This window comes from Aedes aegypti, chromosome 3 (genome assembly GCF_002204515.2).
Source record: "Aedes aegypti strain LVP_AGWG chromosome 3, AaegL5.0 Primary Assembly, whole genome shotgun sequence".
NCBI lineage: Eukaryota > Metazoa > Arthropoda > Insecta > Diptera > Culicidae > Aedes > Aedes aegypti.
The window spans coordinates 73,856,690-73,880,452 of NC_035109.1; the positions used below are offsets into that span (position 1 = coordinate 73,856,690).

Sequence of the window (23,763 nt, forward strand, 5' to 3'; positions counted from 1 at the left end):
GAGTAAGAAATTTTCACTCCAAATATTACAGAAACCTATTGAGGGGCATTAACGCAAATAGGTGTAAGTGTCATTTTGGGTGATTTTGAGTTAAGTATACCGAAACATATCTGTGTTCAGGCTTCCCACCGGTTTTTTAGATGATTCTCCGTTCAATCAAAAAGTGACATAATTCATAGAAGATTGGCTTGTTTTTGTGACTCCTATACAATTTATATGAAATAGAAAGTTGCTAAAAAAAACTTCAAAGTAGATTTATTAAAAACTAGGTTTTTGTCTCTTACACCCCTTTGCTTATAACCCCCTCAATTGTAATTTAAGGTCGAATCTTCATTGTATGGAACAAAATAAAAATAAAATCTCATTCAATTTTTGTGTAAGGGCGTTTCTAGGTCTATCATAAGAATGCTTTGAGGTGTATTAGTTTTTTCATAAACACTTGAATAACATTTTTTGCCCATAGTGGGGCAAAAGTTTGAATCAGTGGGCAAAAATTCGACCCATATATTTGGCGGAATGAATAAATGGTAGTAAAGTTGATTTTACTACATTCTCAGTAGTAAATGGTACATGTGGAACATGTTTGTGTCATTTTACTTTACTACATCTTTCGAACATACTACAAACAACGCATTGGTATGAATAAAAGTAGCATTTACTACGCAGCTATTGGTAGTTAGCTTCAGAGGTTGCTACACATGCATTAAGATTAGGGAATTAAAAGGAATAGTTTACTTTTGAGTGAAAATTGTGGGAACATGTTGTCATCAAAACTCAGATTCGAAAGGTATTTTGAGATTTTCATACCAATTTTGAGGGTTTGAAAAGAATTTCGAGATTTCGAAAGGATTTGTAATATCCGTGTGAATTCTAGCATTACGATAATTATTTTGTTTCCTGGAAATTATGAGATGTCTGTGGGAATTCAGGTATTAATGAAGAAAATCTGAAAATCCAAGATGTCAGAATTCACACGTCTACATAATAATTACTATGTAGACGTGTGAATTCTGACATCTTGGATTTTCAGATTTTCTTTGGAAATCCGGAATTCCTGTAGGAACTTTAGGATTTCGATAGACATTCTGGATTTGTTAAGATAATTCTAGAGTTTTGGAAGCCATTCTAGGAATATTGTGGAAGTATTAGAAGTCTAGTGGGAATGGGATTCCGGTTATTAATCTTTTGGAATTCTGTAGGTATCTTTGAGACGGTATTTCTGTAAGACTCTATGAGAATTTGTGGATTTATGGTGAATTATGTTGAAAATATTTGGAATTCTGAATATCAATCTTTGGAACAGTTTTGTTGCTTGATCGAAAGAGCACATTTTGCCAAGTATAACAAAATTTTATTGCGCTTAAGGTGAAGATGCATCGAAGCCAAACCTCAAATTTTCAAAAGCACATATCTGGAGAACCAAACACCCGTTTGAGCTGAAAACTTAATCGATTGGTCACCACCAGCGAGTGACCAATCGATTAAGTTTTCAGGTTAAACGGATGTTTGGTTCTCCAGATCCGTGCTCTTGAAAATTTGAGGTTTGGATTCGATTCATCTTCACCTTAAATATCTTAATTTGGGTATTAGAAATGACAAATAAAGACTTCGATCTGTAGACTTAATGATACTCCAATTTACATAATGGCAGCTCGTCTCGTAGTAAAATTGGCATACTAATTTCAAACTTTTGTTTCCGGAAACGTAAAATTTTGAACCTTTGAGTTCTGACTCCGTTTTAAACGTAGAATGAGAATATGTAAATAACGGGATACCCCAAAACAAGCCAAACTTGTAAAAACCTCTGAGATTTCGTTGATTTCCAGTTCCGTTGGGATTTCAGAGCTGGGATTCCGATGGGATTTTTTTGTGATATCGATAAGAATCTTAATGATTTCAATAGGAACCCTGGTGTTTCAGGGGGAAACCTCATTCAATTCTAACGATTACCATCGAAGTCACTATAATTCCTTTAAAAATTTCAACCACTATCGTGAGACTGATTTTTGATCCTAGGTATTCCAAGGAAACTATCAGAAACGCTACCGAAATGACAAGAATATCATAAAAATACTGATCGAACTTTCGGAATTCAATATGCTAAGAAAACGCACGAGGAATCTCAAAATTCTACCGCATTTTTGCCAGAATCTCACTGGTACTGGTCTCAAAAATGTTACGAAAAATGTAATGCCTAGCATTTCTCAAGATCTCTTCAAGCTTGATTTCAAGCTAAAATTATATAAATCGCTAAACTCTGGCATTGGTGAAGACCGAAGTTTAACGCCAATTTATTATTGTTAGACCAGCTAAAATATTTCATAACAAATGAACACCTGAAGGATATCATCTTTTTTCTGATAGAAAAACGAGAAATTTGTATAGGTCTATCGCACAACATGAAAATAAGAGATGTTATCTAGAAGAGCGGCACGAATTCGGACTAAAATACAGTCGCAGCTCGTTATAACGACAACTTTTAAAGCGACAACAGCTCTTTGTAGCAGTAGATGAAAAACCGAATATAGTACTATACCATTTAATTCCACTAGAGTTTGTATCCTTTGGCAGATACGCGTATTTTGACCTCAACTGTAAGGCCGTCTTCAGTGTCGTGTACTAAACTCAACTTGTAGCGACATTTTTCGATCCCTTGAAACATATTTTGATGTTATAATTGTTCTCTATAGTGACATTTCTTCAATACGACGGTCTTTTACGATGTCGTTATAACAAGCTTCGACTGTAGCTAAATTTTCACATATTTTTATCGCTAGCAAAAAAAAGATACAAATGTTTATTTTACCTGCACCATGTAAGTAAAATGAACAGCTGTTGGTGTTAAAATAAACATCATGCAAAAAACATTAGCAAACAAATATTTTTTGTAAATTCTCATTGCATTTCCGACAATATATCCATTAATCATTGTAATCCATTCAAAAAGAAATCTAAAGCTAATACCTTTAGATTTGACATCATAACATAACGATATTCAGCTCACTGAAAAACCTCAAGCTGAAAACTTCCGCGTTTTCGTTGATATTTTCACTTCAATTGACCTCAGTATCAACCCGAACACTCCGTGCGTGATAAAAATCCATTCAAATTTGTTTTTTTCTCGGTGAAAGGCATGGTGTTCATTTTACCATCCCTGTTCATTTTTCCACCACTTCCCCTAAATTTAACAACACAACTCCAAATTTGGAATTACACTATCCGAACCAAAATAAAAGTAAAAAAAAGTTCTTTTCCCACGCGAATGTTTCATTGTGTTATCAAACACTCTTGAGAGTATGGATAGTGTCCAGCAAAAATTAATCTTTACAAACTCAGTACGCAATCAGGCGTACACTTGACTGTAATTAAATCTGAGTAACAACAGGAAAATGTCCTCGAAAAGCTTTCACAGAAATAGTATATTCAGGAAAACAATTCATACGGAAGAGTATTACATATTTGAGAAAAAAAAAATCTTCGAGGAAATATCAGACAACCTCAGTAATAGTAATCGAAGTAATCGAAAGAAAAACATTTTCTATTATATAAAACTAACGATTCATTGAAAATATTGGAAATATAAAGTAATCACATTTATAAACCAAAAAAGTAGATTTGAGTATTGTTCTATTCAATTCCACCCTGGATGCGAGTAACTGACATTGAAAAAGACTGCAAGTGGTAATCTAAATACGCCTATGAAATACGTAGCTGAAAGAAAATGAACAATTAGGGTGGCGTTAAAAGGTACATGGGGTGTTCGGAGAAAAGGGACAAATAGCACAAAGCCACGTTCACTTGTTTCAGAGTGGGATATTTATAAGAGAAAGAGGCGATACACGGTGTGCTGGAACACACATATTATCGAACTTGCATGAACCTCCGATCTTTTTTCACTAAAAGTTAGCCTTGATAATCAAGAAAAGCTTGCGGAATATTAAAAAATCTTTCATCGGCAAAAAATTGAAAAAAGTCGATTTTTGTATTTTTACCCTTCTCCCATATATGAGTTCATAGGAGAATATTAGAGTTATACTAATTTTGATGCATTGCAGACTTATTTGATATACCTAGATCACGAATCGATTACAAGACGTTTCAAATTGAGCATAATTTCTACCTACATTCACACAATGTGACCAGCCCATTGTGGTATGCCGTTTATTAACGACATCGCATTTTTACATAAATTTATTAAGGTAAACATACTACAACTTATCAAGTTTTAATCAATGTTTCCTATTCTACTGAATAATTGAAATTATTGGAGTTCGTTATTGAACATGAAGCTTTTTTAAGATAACAGACAATTTTATAATTACATGCAACCATTAAATAAACCGCCATACAATTATATAGGGCAATGTACTGTTTCAATTTTGTATGGTGTGTTCACTCTAGCTGATCTTGTTATTCACATTTGTTTTGATTGAAAGATATTCCTTGTATGAGTAAGTTTTCAAATATAATATAATATATATTTGAAAAGTTGTCATGCCGATTTATATTGAAATCTTGCAGCCGCTGGTTGGGTGCGTTTGCTAAAACCTCACATCATTAACATATCCTTAGTTACCTTCATATACTTAAAACTAAATACATACCATAAAACGGGGTAACTTTGATAGTTTTTTGAGAGAAAATCGAAAATTTTTTCATTTGTAAAACAAGCACTGGTTTGTTAGTTATCGATTGTACATGAAAGATTGCATAACGGTTCGATCTTAATGAATCTATAGTTTTTCATATAATCGAAAGTCAGTTTTTGGTAATGGGGTAACATTGATAATGAGTAGATAAGCACATGAAAATCCAAAACAAACTATTGTTTGACATCATCACAGTTTGAATTGGATTGGAGAATGTTAATAGAGAAACTGGATTAGATTTTATCAATTAAAGTACAGAATTTATTGAACAAAAAACATCTTTAAAAGGGTTTTCAGTCAAAACAAACATAATAAACACCATTATAAGTTGATAATAATGGGTACAAACATATATCTCTGAATAGATATCTATCGATAATCATGTTTCGATATTGAATTCACCATAAATCAATCGTTTTTGGAACATGAATGAGTATAAATCGACTGAATCCCGTAAAGTACATGAGGCGTTGCATACCTCTAGGTTTTAAATGTTATATGGGAATTTGCGACTTTGATTACAAAAATGATTCCAAATTGTAAAACTGTTTTTCGCTATGAGGTTTGATACCGGATTCATGTTCTACTGTAGCTAGGCCATCAAGCATACGTACCGAATTCATTATAGTTTCATGAAATAGTGATAGTAAAACAGATTGTTTGTGAGCGTTTTGAAAGTACCAAAATCTCATCATTTTTTAATATTCGAATATAAAGCCTCACATACTCTTGATTGGCACGAAAACAGCTCAGAGGTGAAGTGTCACACTGATACTCCTTAGTTTCGTATTCGTTTTGCTTAACTGAATAACATAATTTTGGTTATTTTGTTTAGTGTACGTTGCGGATCCCGCACTATCAAAGTTACCCGCATTTTCAAAGATACCTCGTTTTACGATAAGAAAATTTATGTGTCCATGTTGGTTATTAAAATTGTTGTGTCTATTTCGCAAAATGTGCCCTCCATAAGTGCGAAGTCGTGAATAAAAGGGCTGGATTACGTTGGATCGATTTGTTACCGTCGCCACATTTATCCGAAGTAATCCAGCCCTTTTACTCAAAATCAGGCACTTCAAACCCCAAATATAATGTGCGCATTGCATATGAGTAGATTAGTGACTGCACAAAACTTGTATCACGATGAGCTTGAGACCACCTTAAGGCTATATGAGCCATTCACTGTTAATCATGTTATAGTGAACCCGCTTTCAAGAAGTTTGCGCGTATAAGCACATGAATATAGCTTATACTGCCATGTGTACCAATTTCTGGGAATTCCTATTCTGATTAGAAAACTGTACCACATACGTAAAATATTACTGATTTGATTCAGAAAGAAGAATACAAAGCGTTCGTATGAGCTTTTCTGAAGTGAAAAGTGAAATTTCCATTATATAAAATACGGCATACCACCATGGGCTGGTCATATTATGTCAGTGTATGTAGTAAATGATGCTTAAATCTAAGAATTCATTTATGTTAAAGATATGTCATGTCAAATTGGTCATTAGGTTGTTAAAAGTCATCATATTAGTGTATCTCTAATATTCTCCTATGAACTCATATATGGAAAAAGGGTAAAAATACAAAAATCGTCTTTTTTCAATTTTTTGCCGATGAAAGATTTTTTAATATTCAGCAAGCTTTTTTTGACTACCAAGGCTAACATTTAGTGAAAAAAGATCGGAGGTTCATGCAAGTCCGATAGTGTGTTCCAGCACACCGTGTGATAAGACAGGGATAAAAACCTGTCTTGGGATAATGATGAGGCTTCTCAGTTTATTCCATTCTGATACACATGAGATAGTTAAAAGTTTCTTGAAAAAAATAATTACTAATTAAGCTGAAGACTAAACGAAGCCATTTCTAAACGGTTCAAGAGCACAAATCTGTAAAACCAGACAACCGTTCAAGCTGAAAACTTGATCGATCGTTCACTCGTTGGGGGTGAACGAATCGATCAGGTTTTCAACTCGAATCGACGTCTGGTTTTCTATGTAGATTTGCGTTCTTGAAGATTTCAGCTATGGCATCGTTTTATCTTCATCTCAAGTTATTCAGCTTCAAGTGTAGGCACTTTAAGCTTAATCACAAAATAAAAGTTGAACTGATGACGAAAAAAGGATCATAGATTATATTCTACTTGCAGTCAAGTATGAATATCGCTGTCTCCAAGTCAAGTACACTCCCGTGCATAAGTTTGGGTTCACCCCCTAACAGACATACAAAAGTGTTCAGTCCATAGCTCTGTGGCTAAACGTTCAATAAAACTCTTTAAGCCGCATTCAAAAGACAAAGAGTTATTCTTACTTCGTATGTATTTTTCCAAAAACATTTTTAGAATTTTGTATACTAAATTGTAACTTAAAGTTGTGACATTTAAAAAAAAACACACTGAAAAAACATAGCTAATTTCCTTAGCATTGAATCGACCAAAATTTTAAAACTAGATGTCATAAGAATCGTAATCTTATATTCTTTGAAGGGCACTCACGATTTTTTTGCGGAATAATTAAAAACAAGAACTTTTGTATGTTTTTAGGGGGTGAACCCAAACTTATGCACGGGAGTGTACATAAGTCGAGAATCTCAAAACTGTGTAATTAGCGTAGACAAGATAAAAAAAATTCTACGATCTAAGAGTCAAACTGGTCCTAACGCTGTCGAATTCATCAATGTATGAATGAAGAAGCATCACAAACTTAGCAAACTTCAACAAATTTTCAACTCTGACTAACATTCTGCCCTTTTGCTCTCACTTCCTTTCAGAGTTATCAATCGATCAACATTACCGACCGTCAATTTTCCCAGGCAAGAAAACTTCATCGGAACGTGAAAGCTCAACCCCTCAGTTATTCAAACCACAGCAGAAACCACCCGTTCTCACCGCAATCTCAGAGCCAACCCGCATCAAACATCGTACCACCAACCAACTAACCAACCAACCAACGAACGCCTGAATGGAACCCATCGAACACTGGGCCACTGACTGGAATTGAAGAATAACTTTTCGAAACCATTAGCCAAGCTTCCTCATTTAGAAAGTTAACACATTCGCCCACGCTTCTTCCATACGAAATCAAGTCAGACAGCGAATGCAATGCTGCATATGCACCGACACTGAAACTGGGCAGCAACATGTAGCGCTGCAGCCTTTCCCAACAAAAAACTCAATTAAAATCTCCGGAAACAAACAGGATTCGCTTGTTGGTTTGTGAGCGGGTGTCAGCAGGAGGTGGCGTTAGTTCTGTTCTGGGCGGTAGAGTTCGTACGGCAATCCAGTCAATGCGAAAATGGCAACCCCACCGGACAGTCCCATCGAGGAGGTCGTATACGAGCTGGAACCAACTCGGGCCCCCAAGCCAGTGCCGGTGGCGCTCGAGGACCTCTGTAGGTTAACCAAGTTTACCCGCCAGGAGATACGAGTCATGTATCGGGGCTTCAAAACGGTACGTTCCAATATCTTGGGGCGGGACGTGCTTGCAGGTCATAAATTATAACTAAGACCAGTTGGATAACGGTGGAAGTTTGGTAATTAAAAGCATCCACTAAAATTGGAGATGTTTCCATACGGTGCACTGCTATGCTGACAGAATAGTGGTATATCCATTGAAAGAGTAATTAAGCGATGTTTTTGGTGCATAGAACGGGGTGACATTATAGGGCACGTGTTCATACCCATTGGCAGTAAAAAGCCACTATGCGTCTCCATGATTTTTCCATGAGTTCATACGCGTATATTTTCATGGAGGATCTGTCTTTCAAGAAGATCGTCAAATAGACACATAAAACTAATTTAACATAATTTCATCATAGCATTAACCCCTCTATCGGCAGCATCATTTTTACCGCAACATTCAAACTCAAATCGTTATAACTTTTTTGTTTTTCAATATTTTTGCACCATTTTTTCACAAGCGCTCAAAAAACTCTTCTAGTTTTAGGATTTGTGTCGATATTGATCATTGGTCATCTGGTTTTAAAGATATTCCGATGTTCCTTGGGGGACCGACATTTTCCATATAAAATGCCTTTGGCGGCCATGTTGTTTTTGATCAATTTATCAAAAAAATAAAATGTGGGCTATACAATGCCAGATAAAAAGGAGCTTGACTGCACCAAATTGCTTCATTTTTTTCACAACATACTCTCATTAATGTATTGTTCCGAAGAGTGAATATCCGAATACGATTAAAATTCTGTAGCCTGAGAAATTAACGGGGGGTTCTAGTTACGGGTCGGTCCCCCAAGGAAATTTTGAATATCTTCAAAACCAGATGACCAATGATCAATATCGACACAGATCCTAAGACTAGAAGAGTTTTTTGAGAGCTTGTGAAAAAATGGTGCGAATATATTGAAAAACAAAAAAGTTATAACGATTTGAATTTGAATTTTGCCGTAAAAAATGAAGCTGCCGGTAGAGGGGTTAACTTGTCTCTTCGAAGAACTAGCTCATCTGGTGATACTGTAGCTGAAAAACGATTTCACTTCCACACATGCGACTGAATACAAATGTCGCTTTGGTTAAAGACACTGAATAAAATTATGATTCAATCTCATAAATATCAATCAAAAGAAGCATTGAAACTCTGATCACGTTGTTACCCAATATCGTTTGCTAACCGTTTCGATTCTACCCTAACGGTAACGCTATTTCACATCAAATTTTCGCTACCACTCAATTTACGCTCGTACATTTTTATGATCCTGATGCAATTGAATCAGATTGGAACCAAAAAATAATAACCTTTTATGAATGGCAAGGGGTATCCTTTGCATGGGTCGATAACAGAAAATGATTCTAATTTGTGTTTATTTCCTTTGCCTACAGGAATGTCCGGACGGTGTGGTGAACGAAGATAGTTTTAAGGATATTTATGCGAAATTTTTCCCTCATGGAAGTAAGAAACTCTTTCAAATTCACCTGATTTGTCACAATATTACCGAAATGTTCTCTTCTTCGCAGATTCCAGCCTTTATGCACACTATGTGTTCAAAGCGTTCGATGTTAATTGTAACGGATCCATCACCTTTCGGGTAAGAAAACATCTGCAAACTGTACATAATGCAATCTGTGAACACGGTTTCCTTTTTTAAGAAAATTAAATCAGTTTATTATATACCTGCCCGCGAAGTAACAGAAACCCAATTTGTCGAGTCACGCATTCTTGGTTGTAAAAGTTTCGCACTTTCGGCTCCGATTTTACATCATCGCAACACTTGACGCTTCCAATAACAACCAGTATTTTCCACGCTCAGTTTATTCTGTTGCTTGGAAGTTTGCGATGTCATAGTGGTTCGAAATTGGTTTTATTTTTGTAAGCAATGTATTTTCGATTGGATTTCAATTCCACTAAATAACTCCGTTGATTTTTGCTGTATATTGTATTAAAAAGGTGTATTATCAGATAAAATATGGTACCGTAATTTCGGGTGAAATTGATCATTTTTCACGGTTTTTCTAGTCTGTTTTCTATAATGTTAACAATCCCAAACAACTAAATGCAGGAAAACAAGTACGAAGGTGAACCTCATCGACTTATGTACCGAAATTTTCTAACAAATGTCATTTTAGTATTAACAAATACCTCTAAAATAAAAAAATCAGAGGATCTCATTTCGGGGTGAAATTGATCACTTGTCAATGCCATTATTGTTAGTTTTCAAAACAACTCTAAATGATAAATTTGAGCACCCTGAATCCGAATATGCTTGTAAAATTCTTAACAATGCAATATTTATATAAATAACGAATAGTTAAATTTCAAGAAATACGCTGAAAACGCCTAAATGTATGCAATTTCCTAAGGAATTCAATGATATCTAACAGAAATTCAATTATTTCAACCATATGAGCCAATTGGTACGAGTTTTGGTGATGAAATCTGGTTTGGGGATATATCTCAAGCATCCTCACAAACTTTCAGGTTTATACCATGTTTAAATCCTTGCTTATAAATAGAAGTTCATAGGTGTTTGTCAATACTGCACCGTGCATGATTTTGAAATTTTACGTTATTTTCATAGTAATAAACATTCTTTTACGCAAAAAACTTCACAACACACAATTCGACAACAGTTACGGCAAGCAACGTTCATTTACTGCAACTTACATCAATATTTGTGCTCCATTACGAGTAAGTAAAATCGTGTGATACGATGATCAATTTCACCCTTCTGATCAATTACACCCGATTTTACGGTACGCTGAATGAGCGAAATGATTGATGATAGGAACTTAATGTACGCAAGATTGTTATCTGTACTTTTCGCTGGTGGCGTCAACTACCATTTCAAAACGATGTAAACAGTCGTTATCCTATTTTAATTTGGCCAATTAGATCTTATTCTCCTTTTTGGCATTACGTACTCACTGGGACAGAGCATGCTTCTCAGCGTAGTGTTCTTTTAAGCACTTCCACAATTATTAACTGAGAGCTTGCACATTCGTTTATCGTGTTTTTTTATTAATAGTATGGTACAAAAAAGCTTTAAAAGCCTGGACTGTTGTGTGTTGACACGGTGTGGGACTCGCGTTAGGCGTACTTAACCATTAAAAAACTTTCCCTACTGCTCCTGTGCCTCGATCACCCCGGAACTACATCAGGCAACTTCATCGGGGAGGGCTGTGCTCATGCACTTCGTCAATCTCAGCCTCTAGCTGTTCTGCTAGTTCGCTGTTGGAGTGTAATGTCGTCAAAAACGCTGCTCACTAAGACATTTCTACGGTGTCTCCGCGACTACTCGTTTTTCCCAATTGGCGGTTGAAGACCTCGCCGGGGCTTTAGACAGCTTTCTGTGCGACGACGCATACTTCCCTTGGGCTGGCCTCGCGCAAGAGCCCTGTTGTGTTGAACTTCTACTGGACGCTCATGTGCACTTCGTTGCTCTACAACGACTCGTTCTCCGCTGCTGCTGTTTGAGCTCTCCTGGTTGACCAGTTGGATGCCCAGGTCGGTCCAGTGATTCCGGTTGGAGGATGACTTCCGATTCACTGGCGCCTCGACGACCCAAAACTGGTTTGTGACGATCGATGCTACTCGGCCTATTCCTCGACGGTGGAGCTAGCCTACTCCGGCTACGCGTTTCTTCATACTTCGATACTGGCCGGTGGAGTGCCGAAGTCGGTCCAGCGATTACGGTTGGAGGATGGCTTCCGTTTCACTGGCGTTCCGACGACTCAAGTCGGTGATACCCTACGTACTACTCAGATTAGTCTCCGGCGGTGGATCTATCCTACTCCGACAAAGATTTCCCGGCTGCGGAAGATCTCTCGAACCGATGCTATCCGGGCAGATGCCGAGGTCGGTCCTGCGATTCCGGTGGTGGGAAGCTTCCGATTCACAGGCGTCCCGACGATCATTTGCCAGTGCTGTTTCGCGAATTACTCGGCCAGACTCCGGTGAAGTCAGCCTACTCCGACTCGACGTTGGTCGGCCAATTGCCAGGGTCGATTCTGCAATTCCGGTTGGAGGATGACTTCCCCGACGGAGGGTCTAGCCTACTCCGATCGCGGGTGCACGACGTTAGGCATAAACACGTTAGGCATAAGGACGCTAGGCATTAGTACGATAGGCATAAATACGATAGGCATAATGGACCTTTGGCATAATGGTTGTTTGGCATAATGGACATCAGGCATAATGGACGATAGGCATAATACTCAAAATAAAAAATGAGATTATTTGTGTGAAAAGTGAGCTGACTTTTTTGGTAATTGTGGAGGGCTTCAAAGATTAAAATTGTGTCCTTTGAAAAACGATTGCCTTACAGTCGTCCCATAGTTGTGAATCCTTTAAAGTCAATATCTAGGACAAAACTTGATAATACGATTAGCATGGAAATGATGTTAATTGCCTTCATTAGCTTTGTGGTAACTTCTGTGACCATAGAGTGAAGCCATGCTGAAGGTATTTTAGTTCGGTTTCAAGTCGATCCAGGATCCTTGGCCATGAAGTGCAAACGTGTTCATGTGTCGTGCACAAATAAGAATGCAAAATGGCTACCTTGGCAAAGCAAGCATTTGGTAAATAACTGTGAAAGTGCTCCTAGAACACTAAGCTAAGAGCTTGGGTTGGGGAGTAAGTAATGCCAAGAATATGAATCGCTGTAACTGCTGCTCATCTTTTGAGTTAGGTCGTACACATTTTATTGACAAATTTTTCATCAGAGATTATCCCTTCTTTAAATTGGAGGCTGTGCTTTATAGTTAAACTGCCAACACAATTATTGGAGTAAGTGCTGCTTATATTTAAATCAGTAAATTTTCCTTCTTCTATAATTAAACTGTTCTTTAGAGACGTACTTATTCAAAAATTAATATCACTGTTGCTATTAATACTTCCATCATACATTTTCCCTTCTTTGGATCATAGGCTGTTCTTTATGCTTATACCGTCAATTCAATGACTGTAAGAAAGGGACCTTCTTCCAACAATATGCTGTTTTGTGGGTTCTTGCTGTTCTAATAGTTATTGGAATTGTTGGTGTAATTATTCCCATTCAAAATGCACGCTATGCTTAATGCTGAATGCTATGTTATGTTAAATTTGAGATTGACTGTTAAATTGACTTAAATTAAGTTTTACTTTTCAAACGCGACGAATTTCAAATATTTTCAAGGTGCTTTTGGAAATACTTTCAAAGGTGATTTATCAAATTTGTTTGAAAACCATCGAAAATTGTTGGCAAAAGAACTGTTTTCACCACATCAAATTGACGAGCAGACTCGGAGTGGGAATGTAACGCTCTTATTGGCGTCACACTACCAGAATATTATTGTTGAAGATAATATCGCCTATCGTTACATGATTTTTTTTTTGCTTGACTCTAGATTGCTGTCTTCAAGTTAAATATTTGCATTATAAGTACTAATAATTATATGGAAGATTTCCCTTCTTAAGAATTAACGCAATAATGTAAGAGAAATGTAAGAAATGGCATAAACTCACCAAACTAAACATCGCTAGAAATAAATAACACTTGCACATTGCAAATAAAAATTGATACTTACAAAAATGGATTGAACTGAACATTAGAATGATAATAATGACCATGATAATAATCTTCTTCCATATCTTGCGATAATCGATTCATTGTCAAATTTCATAACACCGGAAATTGCAATATAGAACCAACCAATTATTTCACTCCCTCGTATCGATTTTTGTGTGAATTTTCCACTATTTTTATGAGCTGTTGCATCTTAAAGACACCCACCTACCCCCATCAACGTAATGGAATTTGTAAATGGACCCGAACAATTTTCGATATGAGAAGAGCTTTTGAATGACACACACGCAAGTTATTTTATGCCAAACGTCCATTATGCCTAACGTATTTTATGCCTAATGTCCATTATGCCTAATGTCTTTATGCCTAACGTCCATTATGCCTAACATACTTATGCCTAACGTCCTTATGCCTAACGTCTATATGCCTAATGGGGTATACTCTCCGATCGCGACCCGGAGCTCTCTGGTCTTCACGCCATTTCCCTTGCAGCAACGACATAATCGCCGTTATTCCCCTGTTCACCGCATCCCAAGTGCTTTCATGCTGGCACATGTTCTGCACGATGTTGTCTGGATTTCGAACGCTTGCGGTTTCTGGTTTCTCGCGTCGTATATCCCTGAACCGAGGGCAGTCGAATATAACATGCTCCGGGATCTCCTCGATATTTGGGTAGGCCGGAGGATTTGGCGGCTTTGCGTGTCCGAATCTGTGCAGATATTTCGGGAAGCATCCATGGCTAGACAAAAATTGAGTCAGGAAGAAATAAACTTCTCCATGTTTTCTCGACGTTCACACGTTCCACGTTAGAAATTAGTCTGTGCGTCCACCTTCCTTTCTCCGAGATATTCCACTTCTGCTGCCACCTCGCCATTGTAGCCATTCTGATGGTATTCCTCACATTCCTTGTGTCCCTTTGGTGGTAGCATGCTATGTCCTCAGCCAGAGTGATGCAGATGGGGATCATTCCGGCGATTACTGCCTCCGACGATATAGTGCGGTAGGCACTCGTCACCAGTATAGCTACTAGTCGGATCGCACCAGCTAGCTTCTCACGGTTACGTTGGTTTGGTTCCAAACGCTGCAGTCCAAGCCGGTACTCGTACTGCTTCTTGGCCCTCCTATGTTGGGCATGATCCTAGCTACAGTGTTAGCTGCTTTCGCTGCCTTTCCATAGGCATAGTCTACGTGGCTGTTGAAGTTTAGCCTGTCGTCGACCATTACTCTAAGTTGCTTTAGAGAGCGGTTAGATGAGATTGCGTGTCCTCCGACGTTGATCTCGAGCTGCTGAACCGCCTTGCAGTTGCTGACCAGCACCACCTCCGTTTTGTGATGAGCCAACTGCAGCTTGATTCCAGTCATTCACGATGCAATGCAATGGTGTCTAGCGATTCCGCCGTCAGCATCTGCACCTCTTCCGCAGTCTCGCCAGTTATCGCAAGAACAACGTCATCCGTGAAACCGACGATCTCGACTCCATTCGGCAGTGTCAAGGTTAGCATTCCATCATACATAATATTCCACAGTGTTGGGCCAAGTATGGATCTCTGTTGAGCTCCCGCCGTGACTTCAATTGACATCCGTCCCTGGTTTGTGTCGCAAACCAGTATCCGGTTCTGAAAGTAATTTGGCAGAACTTTACACAGATATTCGGGAACCCGCATTTTGTGTAGGGCTGCGGCGATAGCCTCCCAACTGGCACTGTTGAACGCGTTCTTGACGTCTATTGTTACCACTGCGCAGTATCGATTGCATTTCCTCTTCTGCTTGGACGCTTTCTCCGCGCACGCGATGACTGCCCGAATAGCATCCACCGTCGAAATCTTTTTACGGAATCCGAACTGCCTTTTCGACAATCAGTTCTCGCCTTCCGTGTAGATCGTCAGCCTGCCAAGAATGACCTTCTCCAGAAGTTTACCAAGAGTATCCGGTAAGCATATCGTTCTCTATGAAGCAGGTTTTCCCGGTTTTGGCAACACCAGCTACTGCACCATCCATCTGTCTGGGAAGCAGCCTTCCGCTAGACGCTTCTGCAACGCTGTCCTAATTATGTCTGGGAATGCCGTTTATCGTGTGGCGGGTACGATTATACTCTACGCCCAGGAAAGTCAAGGAAATTTCCATTACGAAAAGTTCCTGGACCCAGCGCCGTAGCGTGCGGTTGGCCAGGTTGGCACCCGCCAAGGGCGCCAGCCTAATAGGGGCGCCAAAATACGTGAATCGTTTGGACAATTTTTGGAGATGTGTATTAAATTAGGGCTCCTTTTTAGTAACAATTTCAAAATTCTTTTGAACATTGGACATAATAAAGTAAAAATTATATATAAAGTATTAAATGAAACAATTTCTGAAAAGCTTTTAACAAAATGTACAATGCGTATTTCATAAGATATTGTTCATTTCTTGCATTTTTTATAAGTTCGATGTTCTAATAATTCAACATATAAGTTTGTTAATAAGAAGAATCAAAGATTTTTATTATTCACTAGTGGACCCAGCAAACTTCGTCTTGCCATCAAGTAGGCAGTTGAAAAACGCCATGAAACGTCCCGTACAGAATGACAGCTCCGTTCACTCCCGTTTTTTCGACTTTCGCGTTCAATATCATGGACTTTTTATAAACACAAACACGTCGGAACACTTCAGGAACATAACAATGAAGAAATTTTCAAAATCCGATAGCCCATTCTCAAGCCATTTCGTGACATACAAACACCACTTCATTTTTATTATTATAGATAAATCTGAATGTACGCTGAAAATTAGTCAGTATGTTTCGATCACTGGATTTAATTATTAAAATTACAAGAAATAATTTCCCAGATACGACTCTTTGATAAGTTGAAGGGCAAAATTGAAATTCTACTTAGTCTTGATAAAGGTTGTAGCATAATGATTAAATTTGTAGAAAATAACACTGAATCTCAGACTGGATCCTAAAATATGTTTTCATAGAATACTGACTATGGATCTAACATTATCATGAGCGGTACTCACGGCAGAATTTTAAAAGAAAATTGGGAAAAATCAAGGACAGGATTCTGAGCAGAGCTCTTTCTTTATCTTGTGGTTGTGGTTTAACAGAATGTTGTGTATTTTTTTCATAACTTCGATAATGTTTAAATTTATAAACCTAGCCGAAAATTCTCAGAGCAGACATAATTCAAGAATCTGCAATACATTTTTAATAACATATAGAACATTCTACACTATTTGAAACTTGTTTGGTTTTACAAAAAAGATTATAGTAGAAAGGTTGAATCACAGACAAACAGACGTAACACTTAGAACAAATGTCGATCAAAATCATAGTCACGAGGACATGTATGCCCAATGATAAAATCGGTGTATTTGGCTGATAGGCCAACAGATGGCGGTAGTGTGCAAACGTCAAACACGAACAAAAACGATGCGAGCGCTGCGGGTGGTGAATCGGCCATCTACCATATTTTTGAACCGACCGTTAAAAAGGTGGTCGATGGCCAATGATGAGAGTGTGACGTCTGTTTGTCTGTGGTTGAATGTAACTATTTAAAACTCTTCAAGATTTTTTTTTGTCGTGTTGAACTAGCATAATGTTAAAAAACACGTTAATAAAGATGAAAAAAAAATCAAGATTTTTGTTAAAATAAGAATTCCTTTCAAAATGTTTGCCTGGTTGATTTTTTTCATGTTCATTTGATGGCTTTTAAACTATATTCCATCAAAAATATGTATGGTTAACTTACTTTTCACAGATTTCCGATGAACCTTTTCTTCCACCGTAAAATTAAATTTAATTATAAAGTTCTTGAAAAAAAATAGCAATTTTTGTAAATAATTCTTTCATTAAGATACCAATAATTGTGCAGAAAGCTTCCAATTTTAAGGGTAATGGTAATTCCTTAGAAATTAATTGAAAAGTCTTTAATATATTTCAAGTTTTTGTTGATTGATGAAAAAATTGTGATTTCCACATTGCTACTTTGCAATAAAAATTTTAGAGAATATCTTGACTAAATCTACACTCATTAATTAATAAAAAAGGCTCTGCATGAAAACAAATGGTTCAGAAATATTTGTTAAAAACTTTTTTTTTCACCAAAATTTGCAAATTTTGATTGAAACATCTAGTAGGATCAGTAGATTTGTTTCCAGTCAAATGAACTGTAAATGTCTTCAAAAATTTTCAAATCATCTTTCAGCTAACATTCAAAAATATTTTGTTTGCATGAGTTTAGTCAATAATTTAATATGTTCTGAACTGAAGAAAACTATTTATGACACTTTTGATGATTTTCATAAAAAATGTTCCGAAGATAATTTTGATAAGCTTTGATTAAGGGGCGCCAAATTGGAGGTTCGCCAAGGGCGCCATGAGGCCACGCTACGGCTCTGCCTGAACCTACCGGGAATCGTACCTGTAGTATGGCTTTGCTTTGTAGCCGCGGACTCTAACCACTGGGCTAAGGAACAGCCCTTTTTAGATTAGTTTAGATTAGATGTTAGTTTATATGTTGCATCATTATTTTGGGTGCAATTAGAACCGTTTGTGATATTACGAACCACCATGCGTCCCCATGAATTCCATAGCCATGAAAGACGATAGTGGCACAAAAATGAACCAATTCCAGAAGATTCAAAATAGAGTTAAAAATACGATTACGAACAATACATAATTATAACGAACATTTTTTGTAAAGAATAAGTACAGCATCGTTAGGCCTTAGTTCAATTACATCCCACTCGCATTAATCTTCCCTCTGTTGTGCGAAAACAATCTCAGCCACAGTGCAATTCGCCAGACGTTTTCCTTAGCTAAACCACTGTGACCGGCCTGATTTCCATCTCTAACTACGGATCGGATTAGGCCGACACTGAGTTGGTGTAGTATTTCATGGTAAATAGCACGGTTCTTAAAACGACGTCGAATAAAAAACCGACGACAAAAGCGGTGAGAACATGAAGTGTACCGCCGTTGGTTGCGTTGTTAACTTTCGAACCCTTCGCCCAACGTCGACCAAGTACGACGAGGATGGTGGCAGCCAAAACAACAACCCTGTTGATCCTTTCTGAAAACACAAGTAGTAGGTAAGAGGTGGCTGACTAGCTTTTCCAAGAGTAAGTGTGAATCGTAAGTTTTTTTTCCCGATTGACACGCGAATCTGATGTCGTTCGTGTACGAAAGTGGATACCATTTTCCACGCCTGGCAGCAAACAACCCACAACTGGGCACCGTTGCCGACGGTTTTATTTTTTAGTGGTGTGGGTGAATGCTATCGAAAGGAAAGAAGGTTAGGGTGGGAAGGCGACAGATGAGAAAAGTTTCGCGAAAAAATAGTGTCGTGAATATTACATAGGCGTAACATTATAATTTACACCTTCAGTAAATTGACGTCAGGAGTCAGTATTTAACGTTTAATCAGGTGTTCACAAATCGCTTACATTATTAACAAGGGAGAAGTTCAGTCGGAGCATGAATGCAGAAGTTGACAACGGATTATGTACAATTCAAATATTGACTCTGAAGCTTCTGTTTTTAACTTTTCGGGTATACTTGTTTACATATAAAAGTTAGGTGTATTAACCACCAGGTGAAATTCATTAGGAGAAGATACCCAAACACCCAGCAGAAAACGCATTTTCGTTAATTTATCATATTCATGAGCTAGCAGATCCTATTTCTCAGCTTGGTATGCTAGGCCAGAGTACGTTAGGTGTAGGCCGAATGGGTAATTGGTCCAAAACTTTCAATCCTTAAGGCCACACGGGAAGGCATTATAATCACCCTATTGATTTAAAGAAGCAAATCTCAAGTGCTACTGTGATGTGCACAACCCATTAAATTTTCAGCTACATCGGTTCACTAAAATTCGAGATTTGCTCCGCAAAGTTTTGACAATAATTGTTAGAATAAGACAAAACATATTTTTGATTTCCTGTTAGTAAATGAATACATACATTTTATAAATTTGTTACATTTTTCGGCATTCAAGTCAATGTGATTTTTGAAAGTTAAATTTTTATCTAGCATTAGTCCAAGATTTATTTAAGATTAACTTCAATTTCCCAGTCGGTGTAACCACAGTACATTGGAGTTTGCGATCAAGCAGCCAGACATGCATGGGGATCACTCAAAGTTATCTTACATGAGTTCGTTTGACCCTCAATGCAATATGATCGATAATTGAACACTTTTCATTTTATATTCCACAGGATCTGCTAGTAACTCTATCGACACTCCTGCGGGGTTCCGTATACGAGCGGTTACGATGGACGTTTCGTCTGTACGATATCAATAATGACGGCTGCATCAGCCGGGCTGAGCTAGGCGAAATAGTCATGGCAGTACACGAATTAATGGGTCGAAGGCCCAATCACCCGGAGGACGAGGTGAAGGCTCGCGAACAGGTAAGTTCAACCTGGTCTACAACGAAAGTCTCTGTAATAATAAGCTTTCTGTGATCTCGGTAGGTTGAACGTGTTTTTCGGAAGCTGGACCTGAATCAGGATGGAATCATCACTATCGAAGAGTTCCTGGAGGCTTGCCTCAAGGACGACGTCGTTACCAAATCACTACAAATGTTCGACACCTGCCTTTGATGACCGTCCTCCGACAGCGTGTTCGCTGCCTCGAAGAAGGCCGCCGACCCAGACCGATTTTCCTTGATCCATCTGTAGGCCGGAGAGTGCACGGAGAGATGCTGAATTCGACAAGCTGACCAAAACAACTGTCAGTGGCGGCACTCGCTCAAGAAGGTTCGTTTGAGATTGAGTTCCCTCAGATATCAGTTGCGATTCAGTTCGGAGAAAATTTTGAAATTCGATGCAATAATTTGTTTTACATGTTTATGAATATAATATTGATCGAAAAACTGAGATAATAAGGCAGGTTAAGTTCAAAATTGAAACATTATGTTACGCTCAAAGGTTCGTTTAAATAGAAATTGATTTTTGAACTAGAATAATAAATGTGACAAGTAAAATGTGAATCATACAAGGAATATTAGTTTTGGAAGTTCATATCATGTTCCATACAAATCAAAGCAATATTATGTTATAATCAAATAATGTAATATTGTAGAAAAAGAACTCATACATAATTTGGTAGGTTGTTTTGTGATACATAAACATTTTGTTTCAATGCATTAGAAAGACAAGGATATAGTGAATAAATAATTAAAATTGCCATAAAATAATGAATGTAAAAACCGTAACATAACTGACAAAACAATAGAATTAGTAACAGTTGAAAATTTTAGACATATAGAAAACTGTACGAGCTAAGCTTATAAAACAGTGGTTGGTCAAATGGATAACCATGAAGATGAAATTTCCATCATAGTTTGTCTGTGACTGGAGGAATATTTTAAGTAGTCTGTAGAACAAATAACAAACCGTAAACTTTAACAAAAACAACGGAATTTTATTACTTTATTTTTCGAACGTAGATGATATATTCTTAGCAACAGAGCCGTTAGTTGACAATAGACAATCGTTTTGACATAAAATAATAATCCTAAGATGAATAGTACGGTACCGTAAGACAAGCGGCTAATCAGACAAGCGGCTAAATGAGACAGAGGATTGATATGATCGATCAAAAATTGATAAGCATTTAGCAACTCATTTCCAACAACATGGGATATTCTAATGCTATAATCTCCGGAAATGTTTAGGGATTCAATATCGAAGGTGCTTTTTTAGATGAAATTGCTGCCCAGTCTAATTTAATAACTATGGTTCAATTCACCCCATATCCTTTTGTTAATGCCACACTAGCACAACACTATAACCGAAAGCAACTCACTTAGATCTTAAACTTTGATTACCCACGTCGAAAAAGCAAGACACCAATTATATAAGGCTACTAGCGAAACAAAAAAGAATTAGACTAGTAACTGTTCCACGTCATTACCATATTTGAGTACTTTCACGCGTTGGCTCATGCAATCGTAATTTGCGAAACATCAGCAAGTGGACTTGAATGAATGTGTTTTGAGTAAAGTTCTCTCTGTGGATTCAACTACCTATCAATGTATATAGACAAAATGAACAAGACTTTTAATATGTATTATCGGTGTACCTTCACGTTTTTGACGCAGCATTATTATTGCATTCAAAATCGAGCACATTGCATCAACTTAAAGCATACAAGCTTCTAGACTGCAAGTTCGAAGCAAACAGTTCAATCACTATTCCACAAGCGAGTAGATATACTTTGCTGCAGCTATCCTGGGCCTTTGCTGATTAGGCTTGTTGTGAATATATTAATTACCGTCAAGTGAAAGCTGACTACCAACAGAAACATTAGCAAGCAAAAGAATAGAGCTAGTGTAACTCGAAAGTTAAACAAACACGCATTTCACAAGCTTACAAATAGATATGTAAGGCGCGTTACATTATTGTTTGCCAAATTAAGCGAATTGTTGGAAACTAACTGCCGAATATTACAATAATTTGAACAGTTATGGAAATTGATCACGGTTTATTGTTGGCAATGTCAGCCAACACGACAAGAAAAAAAGTTTTTGAACTCTTTAATGGTTTTAATTTTCCATGTTCTGCTCATTTATTGAAAAAACTGGAATTAAATTCAAATCGTTTGTGGTAAGCTTCCTCTGAAGTCATGATAGCATTGGCATTCAATTGTAATTGCTCTTGCAAAGAGAACAAAATGTAGAAATAGAAGACGTTACAGAGAATTTAAAGCCATCGAGATATTTCTTTGAAGAAAGGTTTGCTTTTCATCGCAACTGGATGATGAAATGAGCTGTATCGGTTCAATACCAGCAATCATTTTCGCAAAACAGAACAATTCTCATAAAGCCTTATACCACCGGAACGACACCTTCACTAAAAACAGGAGTGTGATCGATATTTTTACGATCGTCAAAATGCCTATGCGATTATTCTGTACAATTGAAACGTATATATCTTTTGAAAGGCTCTTGAATAATTTGTAAACCTCTACTGACTACTGATTTACGTGGAAGATTTACGTACTATACGATGCTGTGATACAAATAGCTATCAATTAACAACTTAAATCCGTACATTTTTGTCAACTCTAAACACACTTAACTTTTACGGCCCTCACCTATTTCGCACAACCAAATTTTCGAGATCTTTTTGCCCTAATTTCCTCAATTTTCATGCGACTTCAATGAAATTTTGACACAACACTTTTCATGTTTCATGTCCTGTACTGGGAGGGCCTTCCTTAGCCGAGTGGTTAGAGTCCGCGGCTACAAAGCAAAAGCCATGCTGAAGGTTTCTGGGTTCGATTCCCGGTCGGTCCAGGATCTTTCCGTTATGGAAATTTCCTTGATTTCCCTGGGCATAGAGTATCATCGTACCTGCCACACGATAAGCGAATGCGACAATGGCAACTTTGGCAAAGAAAGCTCTCAGTTAATAATTGTGGAAGTGATCATAAGAACACTAAGCTGAGAAGCCGGCTCTGTCCCAGTGGGGACGTTAATGTCAAGAAGAAGATGATATGGATATAGTCCTGATCAAATTTTGGTCCCCCACTGACGCCCCAGGAGCCAATTCTAGAGAATCCGGAATCGGCCAGAATGGTTCCAAATGACTTGAAGGATTCGGAATATACTAATAGTATGTGTTTTTGTGCCATGAAATGTTCTAAATATATTGATTCGAGTGTTATCAAGAGTTAAATGTTTTGAAAAGTATCGAAAACGTTTCGGATCCATGAAAAACTTGTTCGATGAAATTTTCCTATATTCACAATAGGTCAACAGGTGTAAAATTTTTACATTTCGTATGGAGATAAAACTTAAGTTCAAATTTCTAGAAGAATCACTCCACTCATGGTTCAAGAATTCCTTCAAATATTACTATAGCGAATCCTCCAGAGATAGTATACTGAATCTGAAACTGGATTTCTAATGGACATTTGTCCAGAGATTTCTAAATAAAGTTTTCATAGGATTCTACCAGATATTTCTTCTTATTCCTGTACAGTTTTCAATTTTTCACGGAATCGCTTCAAGAGTTACTCTAAGATTTTTTCAAAGGATTCTCTTGGATTTTCTCAAGAATTCTGTATTAATTACTTCAGGGATTTTACCCAAATTTATCAAAATTTAATTAG

The 23,763-nt window shown here is 37.4% G+C and overlaps 1 protein-coding gene across 2 annotated transcripts; it reads left to right on the plus strand.

Moving 5' to 3' along the window:
- Nucleotides 1-824: 824 nt before the first annotated feature.
- LOC5567388 (Kv channel-interacting protein 1) lies at nucleotides 825-21,928 on the plus strand. 2 transcript variants are annotated; one of them, XM_021851973.1, is made up of 6 exons: nucleotides 825-929; nucleotides 7,419-8,098; nucleotides 9,484-9,553; nucleotides 9,619-9,689; nucleotides 19,860-20,054; nucleotides 20,118-20,246. In XM_021851973.1, the coding sequence occupies exons 2-6, from the start codon at nucleotides 7,943-7,945 to the stop codon at nucleotides 20,244-20,246; spliced, it is 621 nt and encodes a 206-aa protein (XP_021707665.1). In that variant the 5' UTR covers nucleotides 825-929; nucleotides 7,419-7,942. The 2 variants fall into 2 exon arrangements, with proteins under 2 accessions (XP_021707665.1, XP_001651790.1); XM_001651740.2 differs by lacking the exon at nucleotides 825-929 and having other exon boundaries at nucleotides 7,943-8,098; nucleotides 20,118-21,928.
- The last annotated feature ends 1,835 nt before the right edge of the window (nucleotides 21,929-23,763 follow it).

Coding starts and splice junctions, on each gene's coding strand:
- LOC5567388 (XM_021851973.1), top strand. CDS start 7,943: ATGGCAACCCCACCGGACAGTCCCATCGAGGAGGTCGTATACGAGCTG. Junction 8,099..9,483: donor TGTATCGGGGCTTCAAAACG/GTACGTTCCAAT, acceptor CTTTGCCTACAG/GAATGTCCGGACGGTGTGGT. Junction 9,690..19,859: donor ACGGATCCATCACCTTTCGG/GTAAGAAAACAT, acceptor TATATTCCACAG/GATCTGCTAGTAACTCTATC.